Consider the following 23,000-nt stretch of genomic DNA (forward strand, 5'->3'; position numbering starts at 1 on the left):
CATTTGTAGATTCATCAATCTCTGATTTATTTTTCGTGAATAAAATTTTATATCTTATTTAGATTCTTTTTCTAAGAAAATGGTTGAACTTTTTTTCACCTCAGATGTACTGAACAGACCAGGGGACCGAATGAATTTTTTAATTTAAGCTGTATGATGAATCAACTGTTAAACCATCCTTACAGTGTTAGTGGAAAACATATTTTCATGAATAGCTGACAAAATAATTTTTTATTTTTATTTGTGGGTACATAGTATGTATATATATATTTAGGGGGTACATGAGATGTTTTGATACAGGCATGCAATGTGTAATCATCACATCGTGGAGAAGGGGGTATCTGTCCCCTTGAGCATTTATCCTTTGTGTTACAAACAATCCAATTATACTCTTTAAGTTATTTTAAGTGTACAATTAAATTATTATTGACTACAATCACCCTGTTACTCTATCACATACTAGGTCTTATTCATTCTTTCTATTTTTCGTATCCATTAACCATCCTTACCGCCCTCATACCTTCCCAGCCTCTGGTAATCATCTTTCTGCCCTCTATCTCCATGAGTTCAATTGTTTTGATTTTTAGATCTCACAAGTAAGTGAGAACATGCCATGTTTGTCTTTCTGCGCCTGGCTTATTTCACTTGCATAATGACCTCCAGTTCCACCAATGTTGTTGCAAATGACAGGATCTCATTCTTTTTAATGGTTGAATAATACTCCATTGTGTATAAGCACAACATTTTCATTATCCATTCATCTGTTGATGGACACTTGGGTTACTTCCAAATTTTGACTACCGTGAACAGTGCTGCAACAAACATGGAAGTGCAGTTATCTCTTCAATATACTGAGTTCCTTTCTTTTGGGTATATACCTAGCAGCGGAATTGCTGGATCATATGGTAGCTCTATTTTTAGTTTTTTGAGGAACCGCCAAACTTCTCCATAGTGGTTGTCCTAATTTACGTTCCCACCAGCAGTGTATAAGGGTTCCCTTTTCTCCACATCCTTATCAGCATTTGGTTATTGCCTGTCTTTTGGATAAAAGCCATTTTAATTAGGGTGAGATGATATCTCGCTGTAGTTTTTATTTGCATTTCTCTGATGATCAGTGATAGGAGCACCTTTTTATATGCCTGTTTGCCATTGGTATGTCTTGAATCAACCCAAATGTCCACCAGTGACAGACTGGATTAAGAAAATGTGGCACATATACACCATGGAATACTATGCAGCCATAAAAAAGGATGAGTTTGTGTCCTTTGTAGGGACATGGATGCAGCTGGAAACCATCATTCTTAGCAAACTATCACAAGAACAGAAAACCAAACACCGCATGTTCTCACTCATAGGTGGGAACTGAACAATGAGATCACTTGGACTCGGGAAGGGGAACATCACACACTGGGGCCTATCACGGGGAGGGGGGACGGGGGAGGGATTGCATTGGGAGTTATACCTGATGTAAATGACGAGTTGATGGGTGCTGACGAGTTGATGGGTGCAGCACACCAACATGGCACAAGTATACATATGTAACAAACCTGCACGTTATGCACATGTACCCTAGAACTTAAATTATAATGAAAAAAAAAAAAAGAGAAGTATCCATTCAAGCCTTTTACTCATTTTCAAATTGGATTATTTGATTTTTTTCTATAGAGATGTTTGAGCTCCTTATATATTCTGTTTTTTCATCCCTTGTCAGATGGGTAGTTTGCAAATAATTTCTCCTATTCTGTGGGCTGTCTCTTCACTTTGTTGAGTGTTTCCTTTACTGTGCAAAAGCTTTTTAACTCAATGTGATCCCATTAGCCCATGTTTGCTTTGGTTACCTGTGCTTGTGGGGTGTTACTCAAGAAATTTTTGCCCAGACCAATGTCCTGGAGATTTTCCCCAACGTTTTATCATAGAAGTTTCATAGTTTGAGGTATTAGATTTAAATCTGTAATTCATTTTGATATAATTTTTGTGTATGGTGAGAGATAGGGGTCTAGTTTCATTCTTCTGGATATAGATATCCAGCACCATTTAGTGAAGAGATGGTCTTTTCCCCAAAATAATTTTAAATTATCACTTACCTTGATTACACCACTGCTCAAAAGCGTTTGGTGAATTCTTATGGAAATAATGGATTAAGGATATAGTCCAGAGTTTTGGCTGTCAACCAATGCCTCCACAACCTGACCCCAACCTTCCTTCCCTATTTCATTTCCTTTATTACTCCTTTCCAATTATATTACTCTTTATCCAAATTGGTTTATTCCTTATCTCCCCAACATTCCTTAAGCTTCTTGTCTCTGGGATTTGGCTCACATCCTTTATACCTTGGCCCTTCCCTTAAAGGGGTATAAATCCTAGGCAAATATTCTGTAATATCCTGATCAACTTCCAGCTGTCATGAAGTCTCAACCTTGTCAAATCTACACTGATGTTTGTTTATAACAGTTGTTTGAGAAGTAATTTTAAGTTTCCTGATATCATCTCTTGGATTGTGGTCTTACAGTCTTACCTTTATGTTGAGGGTTTAGCATGGAGACTTGAACATGGTATGTAAAACACAATTATAAAGACAAAATTGTGCTTATTATGATTTGTAATTTCTCTTTAAGACGCTATCCTGGTGAAAATATATACCTAATTTGTGTGTGTGTATATATATATAATACACACACACACACATATATATATGCTACTTCTGGCATGTTTAATGATTTAGAATTTATTTCTGGCTCACCCATAACAATTATGGGTTGTTTGCGCTTTCATATGTTATGTTGTTTTTGTCTGCTTGCTCAATCACCCATTTCGATTCCTTTGAGAAAACTCCTCTCATGTTACTTACAACCCAGTGAGTTATTTAAATATTAACGTATGGGGCCTATTGATTAACTTAAACATATGAAATGTTCTATTATATGATGAGCATTGCAGTCCCCAAAGGTAATGTTTTTGATGAATGCTCATGTGATTTAATAAGTTCTGGCATTGTTTTTTTCCCCAAAGTTCCTTAGATTTTCCCGAAATTTTTTTTTTTATATTAGGATCCAGGCAAACAAAAGACCTATTTTTAAGTGGAAGGAAGTATGTACCTGAGTGAGGAGAAAATTTCCATGAAGGGCTTAAAACTGATGGAGGTAACTACTAAGCTAAATTTTAAAATATTAAGTGTAAAAAATATACATTTTAAGTATATTGATTGGATTTTAATGAGTTCAAATACTAGAAACTTCTCATGAAGGCTGTGGTTGAGAGACGGAAAGTAATGTGGCTCTGGCTGGAATGTACAGTTTGTCTTTTTCTCCCTACCATTTAAAAATATTGTAATTAAAAACAAATGACAGTGTTATAAATACACAGTCTCCACTGGCCTTTTGTTTCTGCTAAGAAATCTGCTGTTGTTCTCATGGAGGTTCCCTTACGTGTAACATGATGCTTTTGCTGTTTTTGGAATTTTCTCTTTGCCTTTGACTTTTGACAGTTTGACTATAATGTATCTCAGAGAGAAACTGTTTGGGCTAAATCTCTTTGGGGATTTACGAGCTTCCTGATCTGAATGTCTATATCTCTCTGAAGACTTGGGAAGTTTTCAGAAATTATTTTATTAAATAGGTTTCGATGCCGTTTCTCATCTCTTCTCTTGGAACTCCCAAAATCTGAATATTTTTTCACTTGATAGTGTCCCATATGTGAGGAAGGCTTTTTTCGTTCTTTTAAATTATTTCTTCTTTCTCTTTTTTATCTGACTGGGTCATTTAAAAAGACCTGTCTTGAAGTCTAGAAATTCTTTCTTCTTTCTTTCTCTCTCTTTTTGTTTCCCCTAGAGATTTGTTCATTTGATGATCTTTTCAAAGAACCAACTTTTGGTTTCATTGATTTTTGCTATTTTTTTTTTCTATTCTCTATTTTGTTTATCTCTACTCTAATCTTTATTATTTCTTTTCTTCTGCTAGCTTTGGGTTTGGTTCGTTCTTCTTTGTTTAGTTCCTTCCGGTGTGAAGTTAGGTTACTGATTTTATATTTTTCTTTTTAAATGCAGGCATTTACAACTATAAATTTCTCTCTGAGCATTTCTTTTGCTGTATCCCATTTGTTTTGGTTGTTGCATTTGATTTGTCTCCAAGTATTTTCTAATTTCCCTTGTGATTTCTTCTGTGAGTCACTGGTTGTTTAAAAATGAGTTAGTCAACTACTTGTAAATTTTCCATTTTTCCTCTGTTACTAATTTCAACCTTCATGTTATTATTGCCAGACAAGGTGCTTTTGTGGCATATGTCTTTTAAAATCTATTGAGACTTATTTTGTGGCCTAACATATGGTCTACCCTGGAGAATATCTCAGGTGCAATTGAGAAGAATGTGTATTCTGTTGTTGTTGGGTGGAGTATTCTGAAAATGTCTGTTAGGTCTAGTTGGTTTACTGAGTTGTTCAGGTTCTCTATTTCCTTGTCTTCATTCTGGTTGTTCTATCTATGATTTCTTTTATAATCCATGTTTTTTGGATTGTTTAAGCTTTCAAGTTTTTTTTTTTTTTTTTAATGGACTCTCAGTGACTAAAAATGTCCCAGAAAACAGGGCATATCATTCAGGTTTTTAAATCTATTTACATAGAGTTTCTAGTAATTGTTGCAAAAAAGGAACAAATACTTTCATTAAACTAAAAATTATTTCTTCTTGAATGCTCTTTTTTCCAAATTGTATAATGTTTAAATATATTATTCTTAAAGTTTTGAAGAAAATGTTTTTTCCTTTCTTGGGTTTCTTCCATTCTGAGACAGAAATAGGGCTGATATTCAGTGGTATAAACTACACAGGCACACAACTGCGAAAATGTTGACATATTTCTGTAGTGATTGCTAACGGGTCCTGCTCCATATCCCAGGGAGCACCTCTATGGCCACACATTGCCTATCCTGGCCCCATACCTTCTCTTCAAACTCAGCTGTAGGCTCTAAGACTCTGTTTCTACCTGCACAACAAATGTCCATTCTGATCAGTTGGTGCCTATGCCACACTGGTTGCTAAATATTTTGGATATCACTTCTGGATATAAATATTTTAAAATGTAACAGTTTAAAAGGCCAATAAGTGCATGGGCTTTAGAGTTAGAGAGACCTAGGTTAGAACATGGGCACCATCACTTATTAGCTTAAGATCTTGAACAAATTTACTAAATCTTTAAAATTTAGTTTTATCATTTATAAACATCTACTTTGAAATGTTGTGGTGAGGATTAAATGAGGATTAAATGAGCACAGCGCTTGGAACACAGTAAGTGCTAAATAAACATTAACTATTATTAGCACCCATCAAAACAAAACTCTATAGACTATAAGCTACAATAAAATATTAGCAAGAAATGATATATCTATATAAAGTAAATTCAGTTCAAATTTGTTTATTTCCTTCAAAAATATCCAATCCTTTTTTTTTGTAAATAATTAATTAATTAATTAATTTTTTTATTATTATACTTTAAGTTCTAGGGTACATGTGCATAACGTGCGGGTTTGTTACATATATATACTTGTGCCATGTTGGTGTGCTGCACCCATCAACTCGTCAGCACCCATCAACTCGTCATTTACATCAGGTATAACTCCCAATGCAATCCCTCCCCCGTCCCCCCTCCCCGTGATAGGCCCCGGTGTGTGATGTTCCCCTTCCCGAGTCCAAGTGACCTCTTTAAGGAGAACTACAAACCACTGCTCAGTGAAATAAAAGAGGACACAAACAAATGGAAGAACATACCATGCTTATGGATAGGAAGAATCAATATCATGAAAACGGCCATACTGCCCAAGGTAATTTATAGATTCAATGCCATCCCCATCAAGCTACCAATGAGTTTCTTCACAAAATTGGAAAAAACTGCTTTAAAGTTCATATGGAACCAAAAAAGAGCCCGCATTTCCAAGACAATCCTAAGCCAATCCTTTTTAATATATCTCAGTTTGCCCGAAATGCCTATGGGGCCAAGCAGGTAGCAGAAATGCTTGAAGTGAGTGGGGGCTGCCTACAGCCAAGTGGGAATGCTAGCCCAGAGTTGCCAGCTATCTGAGTTTTCAGGAAAAGACAGAAAATCAGATATTAAGTAAAATTCCCAGATTTCAAAATGTGGATTATATCAAAATGAGGTGAGGGGTGGGAAGACTGTAATAGGTCAAAAGATGTCAATGGACTGAATTTGCCTGTTTGCCATCTCTGAAATGTATTACTTTGCCTACTCTCAAAATGTATGTGAGCTAAATAGGTAACAGGGATAGCAATTCTAGTTCCAGTTCTCATAATGATAATGATACTGTATTTTAATTTAAAATCAAGACATTTAAGGAATAATCATGCCTTTACAAAGCAACAGGGTAATGATATAAACAGGTTGAACACAGTTGGATTTTTTTTTTTTTGAGATGGAATTTTGCTCTTGTTGCCCAGGCTGGAGTGTAATGGTGCAGTCTTGGCTCACTGCAACCTCCTTCTCCCGGGTTCAAGAGATTCTCCTGCCTTGGCCTCCGAAGTAGCTGGGATTTCAGGCGCCTGCCACCACGCCTGGCTAATTTTTGTATTTTTAGTAGAGATGGGGTTTCACCATATTGGCCAGGCTGGTCTTGAACTCCTGACCTCAGGTGATCCACCTGCCTCAGCCTCCCAAAGTGCTGGGATTACAGGCGTGAGCCACGGCGCCCCGCAAAGTACAGTTTTTTAAAGAACACAGATTGAAAAGAAAAAAACCCCACAGATTGATACTGTTTAAGGCTTTGGTAAACTGAAGTTGTAGAGATCTCCTGAGAGAAATTTGGTGAAATAGTAAATTAAAATATTATAAAGACAATAATAATGAACTCTATAGAGTGTTTTATTATGTGGTAGGCACTAAAAGTTTTATATATATTATTAATATTATTACCAATAATATTATTTACTTAATCCTCACAATTAATCTTTTCACTACCTATATTATTATTTCCATTTTATCTGTAACTGATAAGCTCTCCTGAGATAATTACATTGTCCTGGTGTTTTGTCTTATTGTGAGAACTGAACAAGTAAAAGTATTTCTTACCAGCTGTAAACCTCTTTGTTTCTCAGCCAGTCTTTGTCGCGCAATTTTAAGGACGTTTTGAGCTTCAGCTACTTGGATTTGTTTAGGGCCCACAACCTTAAAGAGAATGTCAGAATATTTAAGTGTCAAAAAAAGGTCAGGTGTACCGTTAAAAATGTCATTTATATTTGAAAGACATTTACAGATGTCCATTGTTACAATTAAACTTTCCTAGAACTATGTGTATATGTGGTGTACAAAGTAGCCTATTATGGTGAAACAATAAAATGAAATAAACAAATACTAGCATAGTTGTCAATAAATAACAAATTTAATGGGAGCACTTGACATCTGTGTGAGTTAGAATAATATATTTGATTAAAGTGTTTCTCCTTAGGTATCCTTTCCACTCAAGTTCACTTGAGTATTGTTAAATAAAAATTATTTCTGGGACCTTGACATGCCACTTTCAAATCATGACAGATGTTGAGGAGGAAAAGCATACCTTCTGTACTTCATGGTAGTTATTCAAAGCTATAACCCACTGGCACAGGGAGCAACAAGCAACAGAAACCAGCGCAATCTTGTTTGGGTTGAAATCAGGTAAGGTTAAAATTTTTTTTAGCTTCATGAAAACCTAGAGAGTACACAGTTAATGTATTACATTAGAAAGAAATATTATTCACCTGAAGTTTTCCACAGTCTACACTAGATTGAAATTTTATTTCATATTAAAATATTCAGGCGGGGCATGGTGGCTCATGCCTGTAAACCGAGCACTTTGGGAGGCCAAGGTGGGTGGGTCACCAGAGGTCAGGAGTTTGAGACCAGTCTGGCCAACATGGTGAAATCCTGTCTCTACTAAAAATACAAAAATTAGCTGGGCATGATGGCACACGCCTGTAATCCTAGCTACTGGGGAACCTGAGGCACGAGAATCACTTGAACCCGGGAGGCAGAGGTTGCAGTGAGCCAAGATCACACCACTGTACTCCAGCGAGTGCATAGAGTGAGACTCTGTCTAAAAAAAAAATAAATAACTTATCTTTAATAGTAGAATCAAAGACACATGCCTGGCTACAAAAATGACCCTAGTGGTTGGGCAAGGTGGTTCCCGCCTGTAATCCCAGCACTTTGGGAGGCCAAGGGGAGCAGATCACAAGCTTAGGAGTTCAAGACCAGCCTGCCCAACGTGGTGAAACCCTGTCTCCACCAAAAATACAAAATTAGCTGGGCATAGTGGCGGGCACCTGTAGTCTCAGCTACTCAGGAGGCTGAGGCAGGAGAATCGCTTGAACCCCGGGGGGTGGAGGTTGCAGTGAGCTGAGATCTCCAGCCTGGGCATCAGAGCGAGACTCCGTCTCAAAACAAAAAACAAACAAAAAACAAAACAAAACAACAACAAAACCTAGTACCAGGAGAGAAAAAGTCTTTGTTATAAACATCCTGCTATTGCTACTGTTGTTGCAGTAGCTTTGCTATACTTTTTAAAAAGAAACTTTTAAAACAAAAACAATACAGATTAACTTTCTCCAGCTTTAGGAATTTGATGTCTAAAAATTCTGAAGTCTCCTTGTGCACTTCAGGTGTGAGGTGACTAGGAATACCATCCTCTTCCTTCTGTCCCCCAGGCGGCATATTGGCAAGGCACAGTCCCTATTCAAAGGTCTGTCTGGTCAGTAATGGTGATGTGACCTGGGGCACACTGGGGCTCTCTGAGGATGTTCTCTACCTTAGCTGTGTCACATACCCACAGGTCCACCTCTATTTCTAAATGGTATCACACACAGTTTGGAGTTAGATATACTGTATTTCTCATCTACTTTTGGGAGCCATAATCAGAATGAAATTTTTCTCAGACTGGGATTTCTTTTCCCTATCCAACTAGGCATCTCCTCTCTTGCCTGGAAGAATAGAGCTATTTTCCTAGAGAATAGTTTCTCCATCTAAGAATAGAACAATTTAGATGGCAGGTGGTCTGTTTGATCCTACAGAGTGTAAATATGAGATGCATCAATTACAGATCAACTTTTTACCTTATCAGGTATGCTGTCCTTGTCAAGGTTAATCAATTTTTTCAGGAAACCAGTTTCTGAAAGAAGTAACTTTGCCGTTGCCCAGTTAGGTTTCTTTTGCAGAAGTATACACACTGCATTCATGACAGTCAGTACGAGGAAGGGAGGCCGTGTGTATACTCTGTAATAGATGATGAAAATCTCATCAACTTCACAATTAAAAATGATATGCACCCTGTAAATATCTCAGAAGACAATATACACAGATTTTTTAACACACATTTGGACAAGGAAAACTATTTGTCAAGATACAGCTATTTAATTATTTAAGTATTTTTTAAAGATTGGGTGTCTTAAATATAAGAATATCATAGTTTTAGGAAGACGAAATGCATAAAACTTAAATAAGTACTACATCTGAGTTAGAGGCTAATTTTATTATAAAAAGTCTTGGGCTGGGCATGGTGGCTCATGCCTGTAATCCCTGCACTTTGGGAGGCCGAGGTGGGCAGATTACTTGAGGTCAGGAGTTTGAGACCAGCCTGGCCAACTTTGCGAAACCCTGTCTCTACAAAAATAAAAAAATTAGCTGGGTATGGTGGCGGGGGCCTATAGTCCCAGCTACTTGGTGCCTGAAGCAGGAGAATCGCTGGAACCCAGGAAGCGGAGGCTGGAGTGAGCCAAGATCACGCCACTGTTCTCCAGCCTGGGTGACAAAGCTAGACACACTGTCTCAAAAAAAAAAAAAAAAAAAAAAAGAAAAGTCTTCAATGCAGAGTTATTTAAAAATAGAAACCCCTCTCTTATTTCAGTCCAGGGTTGATTTACTGATGACTACTTCACAGAGACACTGTACACGTGTATGCGCTCGGAGTCAGCCCTATTCTCGTGACTTAAGAAGTAGTGTAACAGCCAACTCCCCTTAAACACATGCTGTTGTTTCTTCTTCCTGATCTAAAATTCCCACCGTAAAAATCACAGATAAAACAGTCAGGGGAGGAAGGGTGGATGCGAATTTGTCCTTTAAGTCATTAATAATGTATTTATTATTGGAACATTGGAAGCTGCCTCTTCACTATGTCTTAATCAGTTGACAGGCCACTGGACTGTTAGGTAAGAAGTTGATGCTTTGGAAAGTCAGGGTCAGAATAACATTTATAAGAAGCAAGTTTCAAAGAGAAATCACAAGGGGGTGATGGTTGCTGTGCACCAGCATTTGGAACTTGGAACAAGGCAGGGTAGGTCCACACAGGGTAATGAGCCTCCCCAAGTGAAAATCGCACAGACTTCCCAAAGAAGGAAGGAAACCAAGCCAACTTTACATGCATGATATTATCCAAAGGGCTTACCAAGAAGGTCCCCTGCCTTGAATTTCACAACTAGAATTTTTTTTTCAACTTTTATTTCAGTTTCAGGAGTACATGTGCAGGTTTGTTATACAGGTAAACTTGTGTCATGGGAGTTTGTTGTACAGGTTATTTCATCACCCTGGTACTAAGCCCAGTACGTAATAGTTACATTTTCTGACTGTCTCCCTCCTTCCATCCTTCAGCCTTAGGTAGGTCCCAGTGTCTGTACAACTAGAAATTCTAACCTATGTGTTCATTTGATTTAATGTTTAGTCTCTTTAATAGTCTAATTTTAAAATGAAGATCATTTTCAAATGGATTGAATAACTCAGTCATTAGCACCTTATTCTGAAATAAATTTTCAGGTTGCTTTTCTGAGATTATCAGCTTGGCCTTTTTGAAATAATGAGAAAGATAACCAAGGAACTAGGAAAAGAGAAAAGGTCCACAAAGGAGAAGTGAGCGCTCCAATAAGGAACTTTCCTCAATTTTACCCAGGTTTGATGCTATTTAAAACAAATACGATGTGAATATAATACTAGGATAAAATGTATTACCTAGGAAATTTAATTTAAATCAAAGGGGAAACAGGCTTAAATTGACTGTAGTTCAATCTTTGTGCCACTTTCCAGGAATAAATATTTGATTCAAAGTGAGACTTGTCTAGTGGAAATTTGCTTTGAAATTCTTTATTACTTCACAGAAGTAGTCTGTCTTGGATCTTTACTGATTTTCTCCAATCTGCATTTTCTACTGTCTACTTCCTGCTTCTAGTGGTTCATGTTGCAAAGTGGCAAAGGATGAAACTATCATGGGGCAATCATTGGCATTTTGATGATAGAAATAGCAGCTTGGAAAGAGAATGGACTAAGCTGTGCATCTGCTAGATGCCTCTGCTGCATGTCCAAGAATAGCAATGGAGATCAGGTTATAAGGCATCCTCATTCGTGTGGCATTTTGGAGTGAGCAAAGTAAAATACGCATTAGCAATATAACAAAGGAGGATCTTTAAAAACAAACAACAAACAAACAAGACGTACTCAAGGAGTTCAAAGACAAGGCTGGTTTTCTTAGCTTTTATAGTACTACTAGGGCAGGGAAAAGGGCCTACTTGATCAGAGGAAACCTCTTATCATGAAAGTAACCTTTATTGAGCAGTTGTCTTATTCCAGCCTCTGTTACAAGTACTTTACCTGTACTGACTCATTCAGTCCTTTCAACATCTGCAATCACTCTTGCACAAAAGGAAAGCTCAGGCACAGAGAGCTTATATAGCTAGAAAGTGGCAGTGCCAGGATTCCAAGCCAGGAAGCTTGGTATCAGAGCCCATGTGCTTAACCACTATGACACACTGGCCCTCAGAAATTAGGCTAAAGGGAATTTGAACTGATCACTCTCTATGGAATATCTGCTAGAAAAAAAAGCTAAAAGAATAGAACTTTCTGGAACAAAGTCATGAGGTACATGAGGGGCTGTGCTGGGGAAGAACTGGCCCCTGTTACTTCTCTGATGTCATCTCCTGATACTCCCTCTTGCTCACTGTATATTGTATTTTGTCAATTTTAAGATGCACATTTTTACATCAAAGAGATTGAGATTCAGTTTATAACAAACAGCACGTCATAGTTTAACTGGCAGCATTTTTTCTTAAGGATACAAAAAATACTGATAAGCCTTACAATTGAAGGCATCATAAAATTGACAAGATACAGTATATTCCATACAGAATGAACACTTAACCAAGATGGGTAAAAAATCTTAGACCAAGATTAAAAAATGGAATATAGGCTTAGCATATAAGCTAAAAATGGAATATAGGCTTAGTAAACATGAATTTATGTTTTTTTTTTTTTCTGAGCTTTTCCAATTCAAAAGAAACTTAGGAGAGTTACCTTAATTCAGCGACATCAGCTTTATCCAGGGCATTCAGAGCCACAATTGCCTTGTCTAAGGCTGGCAGCACACTTTTTAGTTCATTGGCAGTTTTCTGCAATAAAAATATAGGTCCCCAAATATATATGAATCAATATAGTTGCATATTTAAAATTTTTGTATGCTGAACTTGGAAAATATAATTTGAAATTTTTACAATGCCTATAAGTTATGCATCTTGTATGACTTAGATATACACACACATGTTTGTACTGTTGGAAAGGTGTATCATAGTCCTAAAATGTATATGATTCAGTCCTTGATGAGAAGGTATACATGGGAAGCAAAAATACAGTGATTTCTGCCTTACCTCTTAGACTCAGTGTAGAATTAACAATGCCCTTTTGAGGAATGGTCCGGTTAAGAGTAGAATTAGTGTGAAGCTACGAAGCTTAAACTTCAGCCTCTCACTTGCACACATTCCTTCCAAGGTTGTGCAAGCTGCCCTGCTATTATATTTGCAGGGTCATATGTTTTCATTTTGCAAAAGTAAGACATTTGAACTGCAATCAATTAGGAACGATTTCTCTTTGCATTTTGTCTCACTCTTTGTCAGGTTTCCTGTCACATCAGGTGCTGGAGTGGCTGTGGACATTTTGGGATCTGGCTAAAAAGTTGAGTTGGGAATTATATTTATATTGCGCACAGTTACTTCCCTATATAATAAAGCTATGTAAGCTGTCTGAAATAGAAATGACTTCCAGAAATACTTCTGTTTTCTGCTGGTCTAACTTTCCCAGTGGGGTGACATTAAGTCCAGAGGTCATATTGTAATAGAAACTTGTCCTATAGGGTCTGGCGCCAGAAGTAACCCACAGGTTAGTATAGGAGAGACGAGATTTACAATGTATGGGTCTAGAAGCTACTCTGTGGAAATATTTCCACTTATTAGATGTATAAAATTGTAAGTGGAGGGTTAGATTTTCATTGACAGCTTTGCAAAATGAAGCTTCATTTTGAGTATACTTGATAAGCAGTATATACTATTCTAAATCTGCTGTACTATTTTTTCCCTTTTTTAGTGGGAATTGTATAATATCAAATTCATCAGAATTCCTGGATTTTGAAGAAATACTGCATTTGGCAAGATGTTTTGGAGTGTTTCAATGAAGTAAGTAAGAAATTACAGATTTCTTATATAGATATGTGAGAGGTGCCTTATTTTAGAATTAAAAAATTTTATTTACATATATATAATTAAGATAAAAACGTGTGAAATATGAAATAAAGGTGAGTGGTAAAATCACTAGAGGTTATTCTGATATTGAGGAGCAAATCATAATGAAAAATTTCAGGTCATACCAAAAGCAAAATTTATTAAAATGAAAAAATAAATTTAGAACATAAGTAATGAAGTGGCTCTTGTTTTGTCTAATTATCCAAGTAATGAAGAAGAATGAATCATATGATCACATTGGAAGAATTTAAAGTTCTTGCTGCGTTTTCAAGAAATATTGACATTAATGATATTTATTGACATAAATATCAGAAAACACTGCTATAATGGGAGCATTGATGGAAAACTGGTTAATGAATGTCATTGATTCAAACAGTATTTGAAATTAATCACTGCACAAGAACTCTTGAAAAGCCATTGCTGCTTATACCAAATGCAATAGCAGTCCTATAAATATTCATGTCACCGTCAATAATAACTTATAGAGTTGGAAGAAACTTCTAAACTATCCAAAATGAAAAATACATTTGATCAATTATGCTAAAGATTTTTTAGGAAATGATATTACAAAATCACTATAATATGAAGAAATGATCACAGAGTATGTGGTGAGAAAATGTACAAAAAAGTATTATAGGAGTATGGCATGATTAGGCCAAGATGGCCAAATAGGAACAGCTCCAGTCTGCAGCTCCCAGTGAGACCAACGCAGAAGGTGGGTGATTTCTGCATTTCCAACTGAGGTACCCAGTTCATCTCATTGGGACTGGTTAGAGTGTGGGTGCAGCCCATGGAGGGAGAACTGAAGCAGGGTGGGGCATCACCTCACCCGGGAAGCACAAGGGGTCAGGGAACTCCCTCCCATAGCCAAGGGAAGCCATGAGGGACTGTGCCATGAAGGACAGTGCATTCTGGCCCAGATACTATACTTTTCCCAGTCTTCACAACCCACAGACCAGGAGATTCCTTTGGGCACCTATACCACAAGGGCCCGGTTTCAAGTACAAAACTGGACGGCTGTTTGGGCAGACACCAAGCTAGCTGCAGGAGTTTTTTTTCATACCCCAGTGGTGCCTGGAATGCCAGCAAGACAGAACCATTCACTCCCCTGGAAATGGAACTGAAGCCAGAAATCCAAGTGGTCTTGCTCAGTGGATCCCACCTCAATGGAGCCCAGCAAGCTAAGATCCACTCGCTTGAAATTCTCGCTGCCAGAACAGCAGTCTGAAGATGACCTGGGACTCAAGCTTGGTGGGGGGAGGGGCATCCACCATTACTGAGGCTTGAGTAGGCAGTTTTCCCCTCACAGTGTAAACAAAGCTGCCCTGAATTTTGGATTGGGCAGAGCCAACCTCAGTGCTGCAAAGCCGCTGTGGCCAGACTCTCTCTCCAGATACTTCCTGTCTGGGCAGGACATCTCTGAAAGAAAGGCAGCAGCCCCATCAGGGGCTTGTAGATAAAACTCCCATCTCCCTGGGACAGGGCACTTGAAGGAAGGGGTGGCTGTGGCCATAGCTTCAGCAGACTTGAATGTTCCTGCCTACCAGCTCTGAAGAGAGCAGTGGATCTCCCAGCACAGCATTCGAGCTCTGCTAAGAGACAGGCTGCCTCAAGTGGGCCCCTGAGCTGCATGCCTCCTGATGGGGAGACACTTCCTAGCAGGGGTCGACAGACAGGAGAGCTCCAGCTGTCATCTGGTGGGTGCCCCTCTGGGATGAAGGTTCCAGAAGAAGGAGCATGCAGCAATCTTTGCTGTTCTGCAGCTTCCATTGGTGATACCCAGGCAAACAGGGTCTGGAGTGGACCCCCAGCAAATTCCAGCAGACCTGCAGAAGAGGGGCCTGACTGTTAAAAGAAAAACCAACAAACAGAAAGCAATAGCATCAACATCAACAAAAAGGACAACCACACAAAAACTCCATCTGAAGGTCATCAAGAACAAAGACCATAGGTAGATAAATCCATAAAGATGAGGAAAAACCAGCACAAAAATGCTGAAAATTCCAAAACCCAGAATGCCTCTTCTCCTCCGAAGGATCACAACTCCTTGCCAGCAAGGGAACAAAACTGGATGGAGAATGAGTTTGACAAATTGACAAAAGTAGGCTTCTGAAGGTAGGTAATAACAAACTCCTCTGAGCTAAAGGAGCATGTTCTAACCCAATGCAAGGAAGCTAAGAACCCTGATAAAAGATTAGAGTAATTGCTAACTAAAATAACTAGTTTAGAGAAGAACATAAATGACCTGATGGAGCTGAAAAACACAGCATGAGAACTTCGTGAAGCATACCCAAGTATCAATAGCTGCATCAATCAAGCGGAAGAAAGGCTATTAGATATTGAAAATCAGCTTAATGAAATAAAGCATGAAGGCAATTTAAGAGAAAAAAGAATGAAAAAGAATGAACAAAGCCTCCAAGAAATATGGGACTATGTGAAAAGACTAAACCAACATTTGATTGGCGTACTTGAAAGTGATGGAGAGAATGGAACCAAGCTGGAAAACGCACTTCAGGATATCATCCAGGAGAACTCACCCAACCTAGCAAGACAGGCCAACATTCAAATTCAGGAAATACAGAGCAAACCATAAAGATACTCCTCAAGAAGAGCAACCCCAAGACACATAATCCTCAGATTCACCAAGGTTGAAATGAAGGAAAAAATGTTAAAGGCAGCCAGAGAGAAAGGTCGGGTTACCTACAAAGGGAAGCCCATCAGACTAACAGTGGATCTCTCTGCAGAAACCCTACAAACTAGAAGAGAGTAGGGGCCAATATTCAACCTTCTTAAAGAAAAGAATTTTCAACCAAGAATTTCATATCCAGCCTAACTAATCTTCATAACTTAAGGAGAAATGAAATCCTTTACAGACAAGCAAATGCTGAGGGATTCTGTCACCATCAGGCCTACCTTATAAGAGCTCCTGAAGGAAGCACTAAATATGGAAAGGAAAAACTGGTACCAGCCACTGCAAAAACATACCAAAATGTAAAGATCATAAACACTATGAAAAAACTGCATCAACTAATGGGCAAAATAACCAGCTAGCATCATAATGACAGGATCAAATTCACACATAACTATATTAACCTTAAATGTAAATGGGCTAAATGCCCCAATTAAAAGACACAGACTGGCAAATTGGATAAAGAGTCAAGATCCATCAGTGTGCTGTATTCAAGAGACCCATCTCATGTGCAAAGACACACACAGGGTCAAGATAAAGGGCTGGAGGAAGATTTACCAAGCAAATGGAAAGCAAAAAAGCAGGGATTGCAATCCTAGTCTCTGATAAAACAGACTTTAAACCAACAAAGATCAAAAGAGATAAAGAAGGGCATTACATAATGGCAAAGGAATCAATGCAACAAGAAGAGTTAACTATCCTAAATACATATGCACCCAATACAGGAGCACCCAGATTCATAAAGCAAGTTCTTAGAGATCTACAAAGAGACTTAGACTCCCACACAATAATAGTGGAAGATTTTAACATCCCACTGTCAATATTAGACAGATGAATGGGACAGAAAATTAACAAGAATATTCAGGACTTGAACTCAGCTCAGGACCAAGCAGACCTAATAGACATCTACAGAACTCTCCACCTCAAATCAACAGAAAATACATTCTTCTCAGCAACACATAGCACTTATTCTAAAATTGATCACATAATTAGAAGTAAAACACTTGTCACCAAATGCAAAAGAATGGAAATCATAACAAACAGTCTCTCAGACCACAGTGCCATCAAATTAGAACTCAAGATTAAGGAACTCACTCAAAACCACACAACTACATGGAAACTGAACAACCTGCTCCTGAATGACTACTGGGTAAATAATGAAATTAAGGCAGAAATAAATAAGTTATTTGAAACCAATGAGAACAAAGACACAACGTACCAGAATCTCTGGGACACAGCTATAGCAGTGTTTAGAGGGAAATTTATGGCACCGAATGCCCACAGGAGAAAGTGAGAAAGATCTAAAATTGACACCCTGACATCACAATTAAAAGAACTAGAGAAGCAAGAGCAAACACATTCAAAAGCTAGCAGAAGGCAAGAAATAACAAAGATCAGAGCAGAACTGAAGGATACAGAGACAGGAAAAACCCTTCAAAACATCTATGAATCCATGAGCTGGGTTATTGAAAAGGTCAACAAAATGGACCACTAACCCAGACTAATAAAGAAGAAAGGTGAACAAGATGGGCGAATAAGACAGCTCAGTCTCAACTCCCAGCGGCCCACAGAAGACCAGTGATTTCTGCATTTCAACTGACACTCACCTCTGGGGACAGGGGCACAGCTACACAACAACAACAGGCTGTGTGACAGCGAAAACTCTGCAGGCATAGCTTGACTCTGTCAGCAGCTTTGAAGAGCAGTGGATCTCCCAACGAGGCTGAGATCTGAGAACGGACAGACTGCCTGCTCAAGTGGGTCCCCTGACGCGGGCATGCTGGGAGACATCCCCACTAGGGGGCAGTCTGACACCCCACACCTCACAGGGTGGAGTATGCCCTGAGGAAGCTTCAAAGCAAAAGAGAATCAGGCAGTTACACTCCTTTCAATTTCAGAAGTATTCTATCTTCTGCAGCCTCTGCTGCTGATACCACCCAGGCAAACAGGGTCTGGAGTGGACCTCAAGCAGTCTCCAACAGACCACAGCTGAGGGTCTGACTGTTAGAGGAAAACTATCAAACAGGAAGGACACCTACACCCAAAACCCATCAGTACATCATTTCATCATCAAAGACCAGAGGCAGATAAAACCACAAAGATGGGGAAAAAAGCAGAACTTAAGAAAAAGCTGGAAATTCAAAAATAGGCGCATCTCCCCGGCAAGGTGCCAGCTCATAAGCCAACAGGATCAAAGCTGAATGAGGAAAATGACTTTGTGAGATGAGAAGAGGCTTCCAGTCCATCAAATTTCTTAGAGCTAAAGGAGGAATTCGTGCAAGCATAAAAACTAAAATCTGAAAAAAATTACGGAAGAATTAGCCCCGGCTAGGCTAATTAATGCAGAGAAGGTCATAAACAGAGAATAGAAAGAGATGAAAAGCATGACCGAGGAAATCACGTGACAAATGCACAAGCTTCAGTAACCACGACCGTCAACTGGAAGAAAAATTGTGATTGAGGATCAAATGAATGGAAATGAAAGAAACAAAGAAAGAAAAAGAAATGAACAAAACCTGCAAAATTGTATGGGATTATGTAAAAGAATAAAATCTACGTCTGATTAGAGATTGCCTGAAATTAGGGAAAATGGAACCAGTTGGAAAACACTCTTCAGGGGATATCATCAGGAGAACTAACAGTAGAAGACGGAATAACATTAAAATCAGGAAATGAAACGCCAAAGATACTCGAGAAGAACTAACTCGAACATAATTGGGTCCACAAAGTTAGGCGAAGGAAAATCAAGGGCAATAGAAAAGGTCCAGATTTACCCACAAAGGGAAGCCCATCAGACTCACAGCAGATATAAGCCAGAAACTCTCAAGCCAGAAGAGAGTGGGGGCCAATATTCAACATTCTTAAAAAAGAAAATTTTAAGCCAAATTTCATATCCAGCCAAACTAAAGTTTCATAAGTGAAGAGGAGAAATAAAATCCTTTACAGATAAGCAAATGCTTAGAGATTTTGTCACCACTTGCCTAAGGCCTGCCTTACAAAAGAGACCCTAGGAAAGCACTCAACATGGAAAGGAACCGGTACCAGCCATTGCAAAAACATGCCAAAAGAAATGTAAAAGACCATCGGGGAGAGGCACAAGGAAGAAGCTGCATCAGCTAACTTGAGCAAAATAACCAGTTAATATCATAATGGCAGGATCAAGTTCACATAACAATCTTAACCTTAAATGTAAAATGGATAAATGGCTCCAATGAAAAGGAACACAGACTGTAGAACTGGATAAAGGAGTCAGACCCATCAGTCACAACATATTCCAGGAGACCATCTCACCTTAGAGACATGCATAGGCTCAAAATAAAGGGATGGAGGAAAGATTTACCAGAGACAAATGGAGAACAAAAAAAAAAAAGACAGGGGTTACGATACAAGTCTCTGATAAAACAGACTTTAAACCATCAAGATCAAAAGAGACAAAGAAAGGTCATTACATAATGGTCAAGGGATCAATTCAACAGGAAGAGCTAACTATCTAAATATATATGCACCCAATACAGGGCACCCAGATTCATGAAAGCAAGTCATAGAGACTTACAAGAGAGACTTAGACTCCCATACAATAATAATGGGAGACTTCAACACTCCACTGTCAACATTAGACAGATCCAGCGAGACAGAAAGTTAACAAGGATGTCCAGAATTGAACTCATCTCTGCAGCAAAGCAGACTAATGGTGTCTGCCAGAACTCTCACCCCAAATCAACAGAATATACATTCTTATGGCTACATCATTACTTACTCCCAAAATTGACCATATGGTGGAGTAAAGCACTCCTCAACAAAGTAGCACAGAACAGAAATTATAACAAACTGTCTCTCAGACCACAGTGCAATCAAACTAGAACTCAGGACTAAGAAACTCGTCAAAACAGCTCCATGCATGGAAACTGAACAACCTGCTCCTGAACTGACTACTGGGTACATAAGCGAAATGAGAGCGAAATAAAGATATTCTTTGAAACCAATGAGAACAAAGATGCAACATACCAGAATCTGGGACACATTTAAAGCAGTGTGCAGAAATTTATAGCACTAAATACCCACAAGAGAAAACAGGAAAGATCAAAATTGACACTCCTAACGCATGATTAAAAGAACTAGAGAAGCAAGAACAAACATTCAAAGCTAGCAGAGGCAAAGAAATAACTAAGATCAGAGCAGAACTGAAAGGAGATAGAACACAAAAACCATCAAAAATCAATGAATCAGGTTGGTTTTTTGAAAAGATCAACAAAATTGACAGACCACTATAGGACTTGTTTGAGAATGGTGGTGAACTAAAATGATAAAGGGATATCACCACGACCCCACAGAAATGCAGACAACATTTTGACATCATAAATAAACTGGAACCACTAGGGAAATGGATAATTTCCTGGACACTTACTCTTCAAGACTAGAAGCAAGGAAGAAGTTGAATCCTGAATAGACCAATAGTAGGCTCTGAAATTGAGGCAATAATTAATAGCCTACCAACAAAAGTCCAGGACCAGATGGACAGAGCAGTTTGCAGAAGGTATGGGAGGGCTGGGTGCATTTCCTTCAGACTCATTAATCAATAGAAAAAGAGGAATCCTCCTAGCTCATTTTATGGGGTAACGATCATCCTGATACCAAAGCCTGCTTAGAACTACAACAAAAAAGAAATTTTGAATACAATATCCCTGATGGTATACGTTAAAATCCTCAATAAGTAGCTTTGGCAAGCCCAGTTCAACAACGCACATCAAAGCTTATCCACCATGATCCAAGTGGGCTTCATCCCTGGGATGCAAGGCTAGTTCAACATTAAGCAAATCAATAAACATAATCCAGCATATAAAGCAGAACCAAAGACAAGAACCACGGATTATCCTCAATAAGATGCAGAAAAAGGCTTTGACAAAATTCAACAGCCCTTCATGCTAAAAAGCGCTCAATAAATTCGATTACGATGGAGCGTTACCTCAAAATAATAAGAGCTATTTATGACAAACCCACAGCCAATATCATGCTGAATGGAGCTAAAACTGGAAAATTCCTTTGAAAATAGCTGAAGACAGGGATGCCCTCTCTCACCACTCCCTATTCCAGCATAGTGTTTTGGAAGTTCTAGCTAGAGGCAATTAGAGCAGAGAAAGAAATCAGGGTATTCAGTTAGGAAAAGGAAAGTCAAATTGTCCCTGTTTGCAGATGACGCAGTTGTATATTTAAGACATTGTCTCAGCCAAAATTCTCCTTAAGCTGATAAGCAACCAGCAAAGTCTCAGGATCTAGGATTAATGTGCAAAAATCACAAGCATTCGTATACACCAATAACAGACAAACACAGAGCCAATCATGAATGAACTTCCATTCCTGAAAATTGCTTCAAAGAATCAAATACCTAGGAATCCAGACTTACAAGGGATTGTAAAGGACCTCTTCAAGGAGAACCTGGAACCACTGTGATGAAATAAAGAGACACAAACAAATGGAAGAACATACATGCTCATGGATAGGAAAGAATCAATATAAGTGAAAATGGCCATGTGCTTAAGGTATTTATAGATTCAATAGAGATCCCCATCAAGCTACCAGATGAGTTTCTATTCACAGAATTGGAAAAACTGCTTCAAAAGTTCATATGGAACCAAAAAGAGCCCATACATCTCCAAAGGGAACAATCCCTAGAGGTCAAAGAGAACAAAGCTGGAGGCATCCGCTACCACAAGCTTCAAACTATACTACAAGGCTACAGTAGCAAAAACAGCATGGTACTGGTACCAAAACAGAATATGAACCAATGGAACAGAACAGAGTCCTCAGAAATAATTCCACACATCTACAGCCATCTGATCTTTGACAAACCTGAGAAAAACAGAAATGGGGAAAGGATTCCCTATTTAATAAATGGTGCTGGGAAAATTGGCTAGCCATAAGTAGAAAGCTGAACTGGATCCTTTCCTTACTCCTTATCTGAAAATTAATTCAAGATGGATTAGAGGACTTAAATGTTAGGCGTAATACCATAAAATCCTAGAGGAGAAAACCTAGGTAATTTTTCATTCAGGACATAGAGGCATGGGCAAAGACTTCATGTCACTTACCAAAAACAACGGCGGCAGAGACAAATTGACGGACGGGATGACTGAGCTGGACACGTGGACGGGCGTTGCAGATGGGAAGGTTGCGTCTGCTTCATCTGAAACAAGAGGGCTGAATATCAGAACCTACAAAGAACTCCAGACAGGTACAAGAAAAAAGATACTCAACAACCCCACATCAAAAAGTGGGCAAAGGATATGAACAGACATTTCGTTTCTCAAAAGAGGACATTCAGCATGACCAACAGACGTTAAGAAAAATGCTCATCATCACTGGCCATCAGAGAAATGCAAATCAAAACCACAATGAGATACCGTCTCACATTTCCAGTTAGAATGGCGATCATTAAAAAGTCAGGAAACAACAGGTGCTGGAGAGGATGTGGAGAAATAAGACACTTTACACTGTTGTTAGGATTGTAAACTAGTTCAACCATTATGGAAAACAGGTATGGCGATTCCTCAAGCATCTAGAACTAGATGTACCATATGACAACCATCAATACTGGGGATATACCCAAAAGGATTATAAATTATGCTGCTATAAAGACACATGCACCGCATTATGTTTGTGCAGCACTATTCTAATATAGGACTGGGAATCAACAAATGTCCATCAGTGACAGGTTCGGATTAAAGGAAGAAGATATGGCACATATACCATGGAGTCGCTATGCAGCCATAAAAAGGATGGAGTTTAGATCGCTGTAG

At 38.6% G+C, this 23,000-nt stretch overlaps 1 protein-coding gene across 1 annotated transcript in view; it reads right to left on the reverse strand.

The window, feature by feature from the left end:
* Window positions 1–23,000, reverse strand: part of LOC101017895 (dynein heavy chain 14, axonemal) — a 294,249-nt gene that overhangs the window by 74,775 nt on the left and 196,474 nt on the right. Inside the window, exons 30-33 of the mRNA XM_031655372.1 lie at window positions 12,301–12,395; window positions 9,081–9,240; window positions 7,550–7,681; window positions 7,066–7,161 (exon numbers count right to left, since the gene is read on the reverse strand). Of these exons, the coding sequence (XP_031511232.1) occupies window positions 7,066–7,161; window positions 7,550–7,681; window positions 9,081–9,240; window positions 12,301–12,395 (483 nt within the window). The remainder of the gene's footprint in view (window positions 1–7,065; window positions 7,162–7,549; window positions 7,682–9,080; window positions 9,241–12,300; window positions 12,396–23,000) is intronic.

The sequence above is a fragment of the Papio anubis genome, chromosome 1 (assembly GCF_008728515.1).
Source record: "Papio anubis isolate 15944 chromosome 1, Panubis1.0, whole genome shotgun sequence".
Taxonomy (NCBI): Eukaryota; Metazoa; Chordata; class Mammalia; order Primates; family Cercopithecidae; genus Papio; species Papio anubis.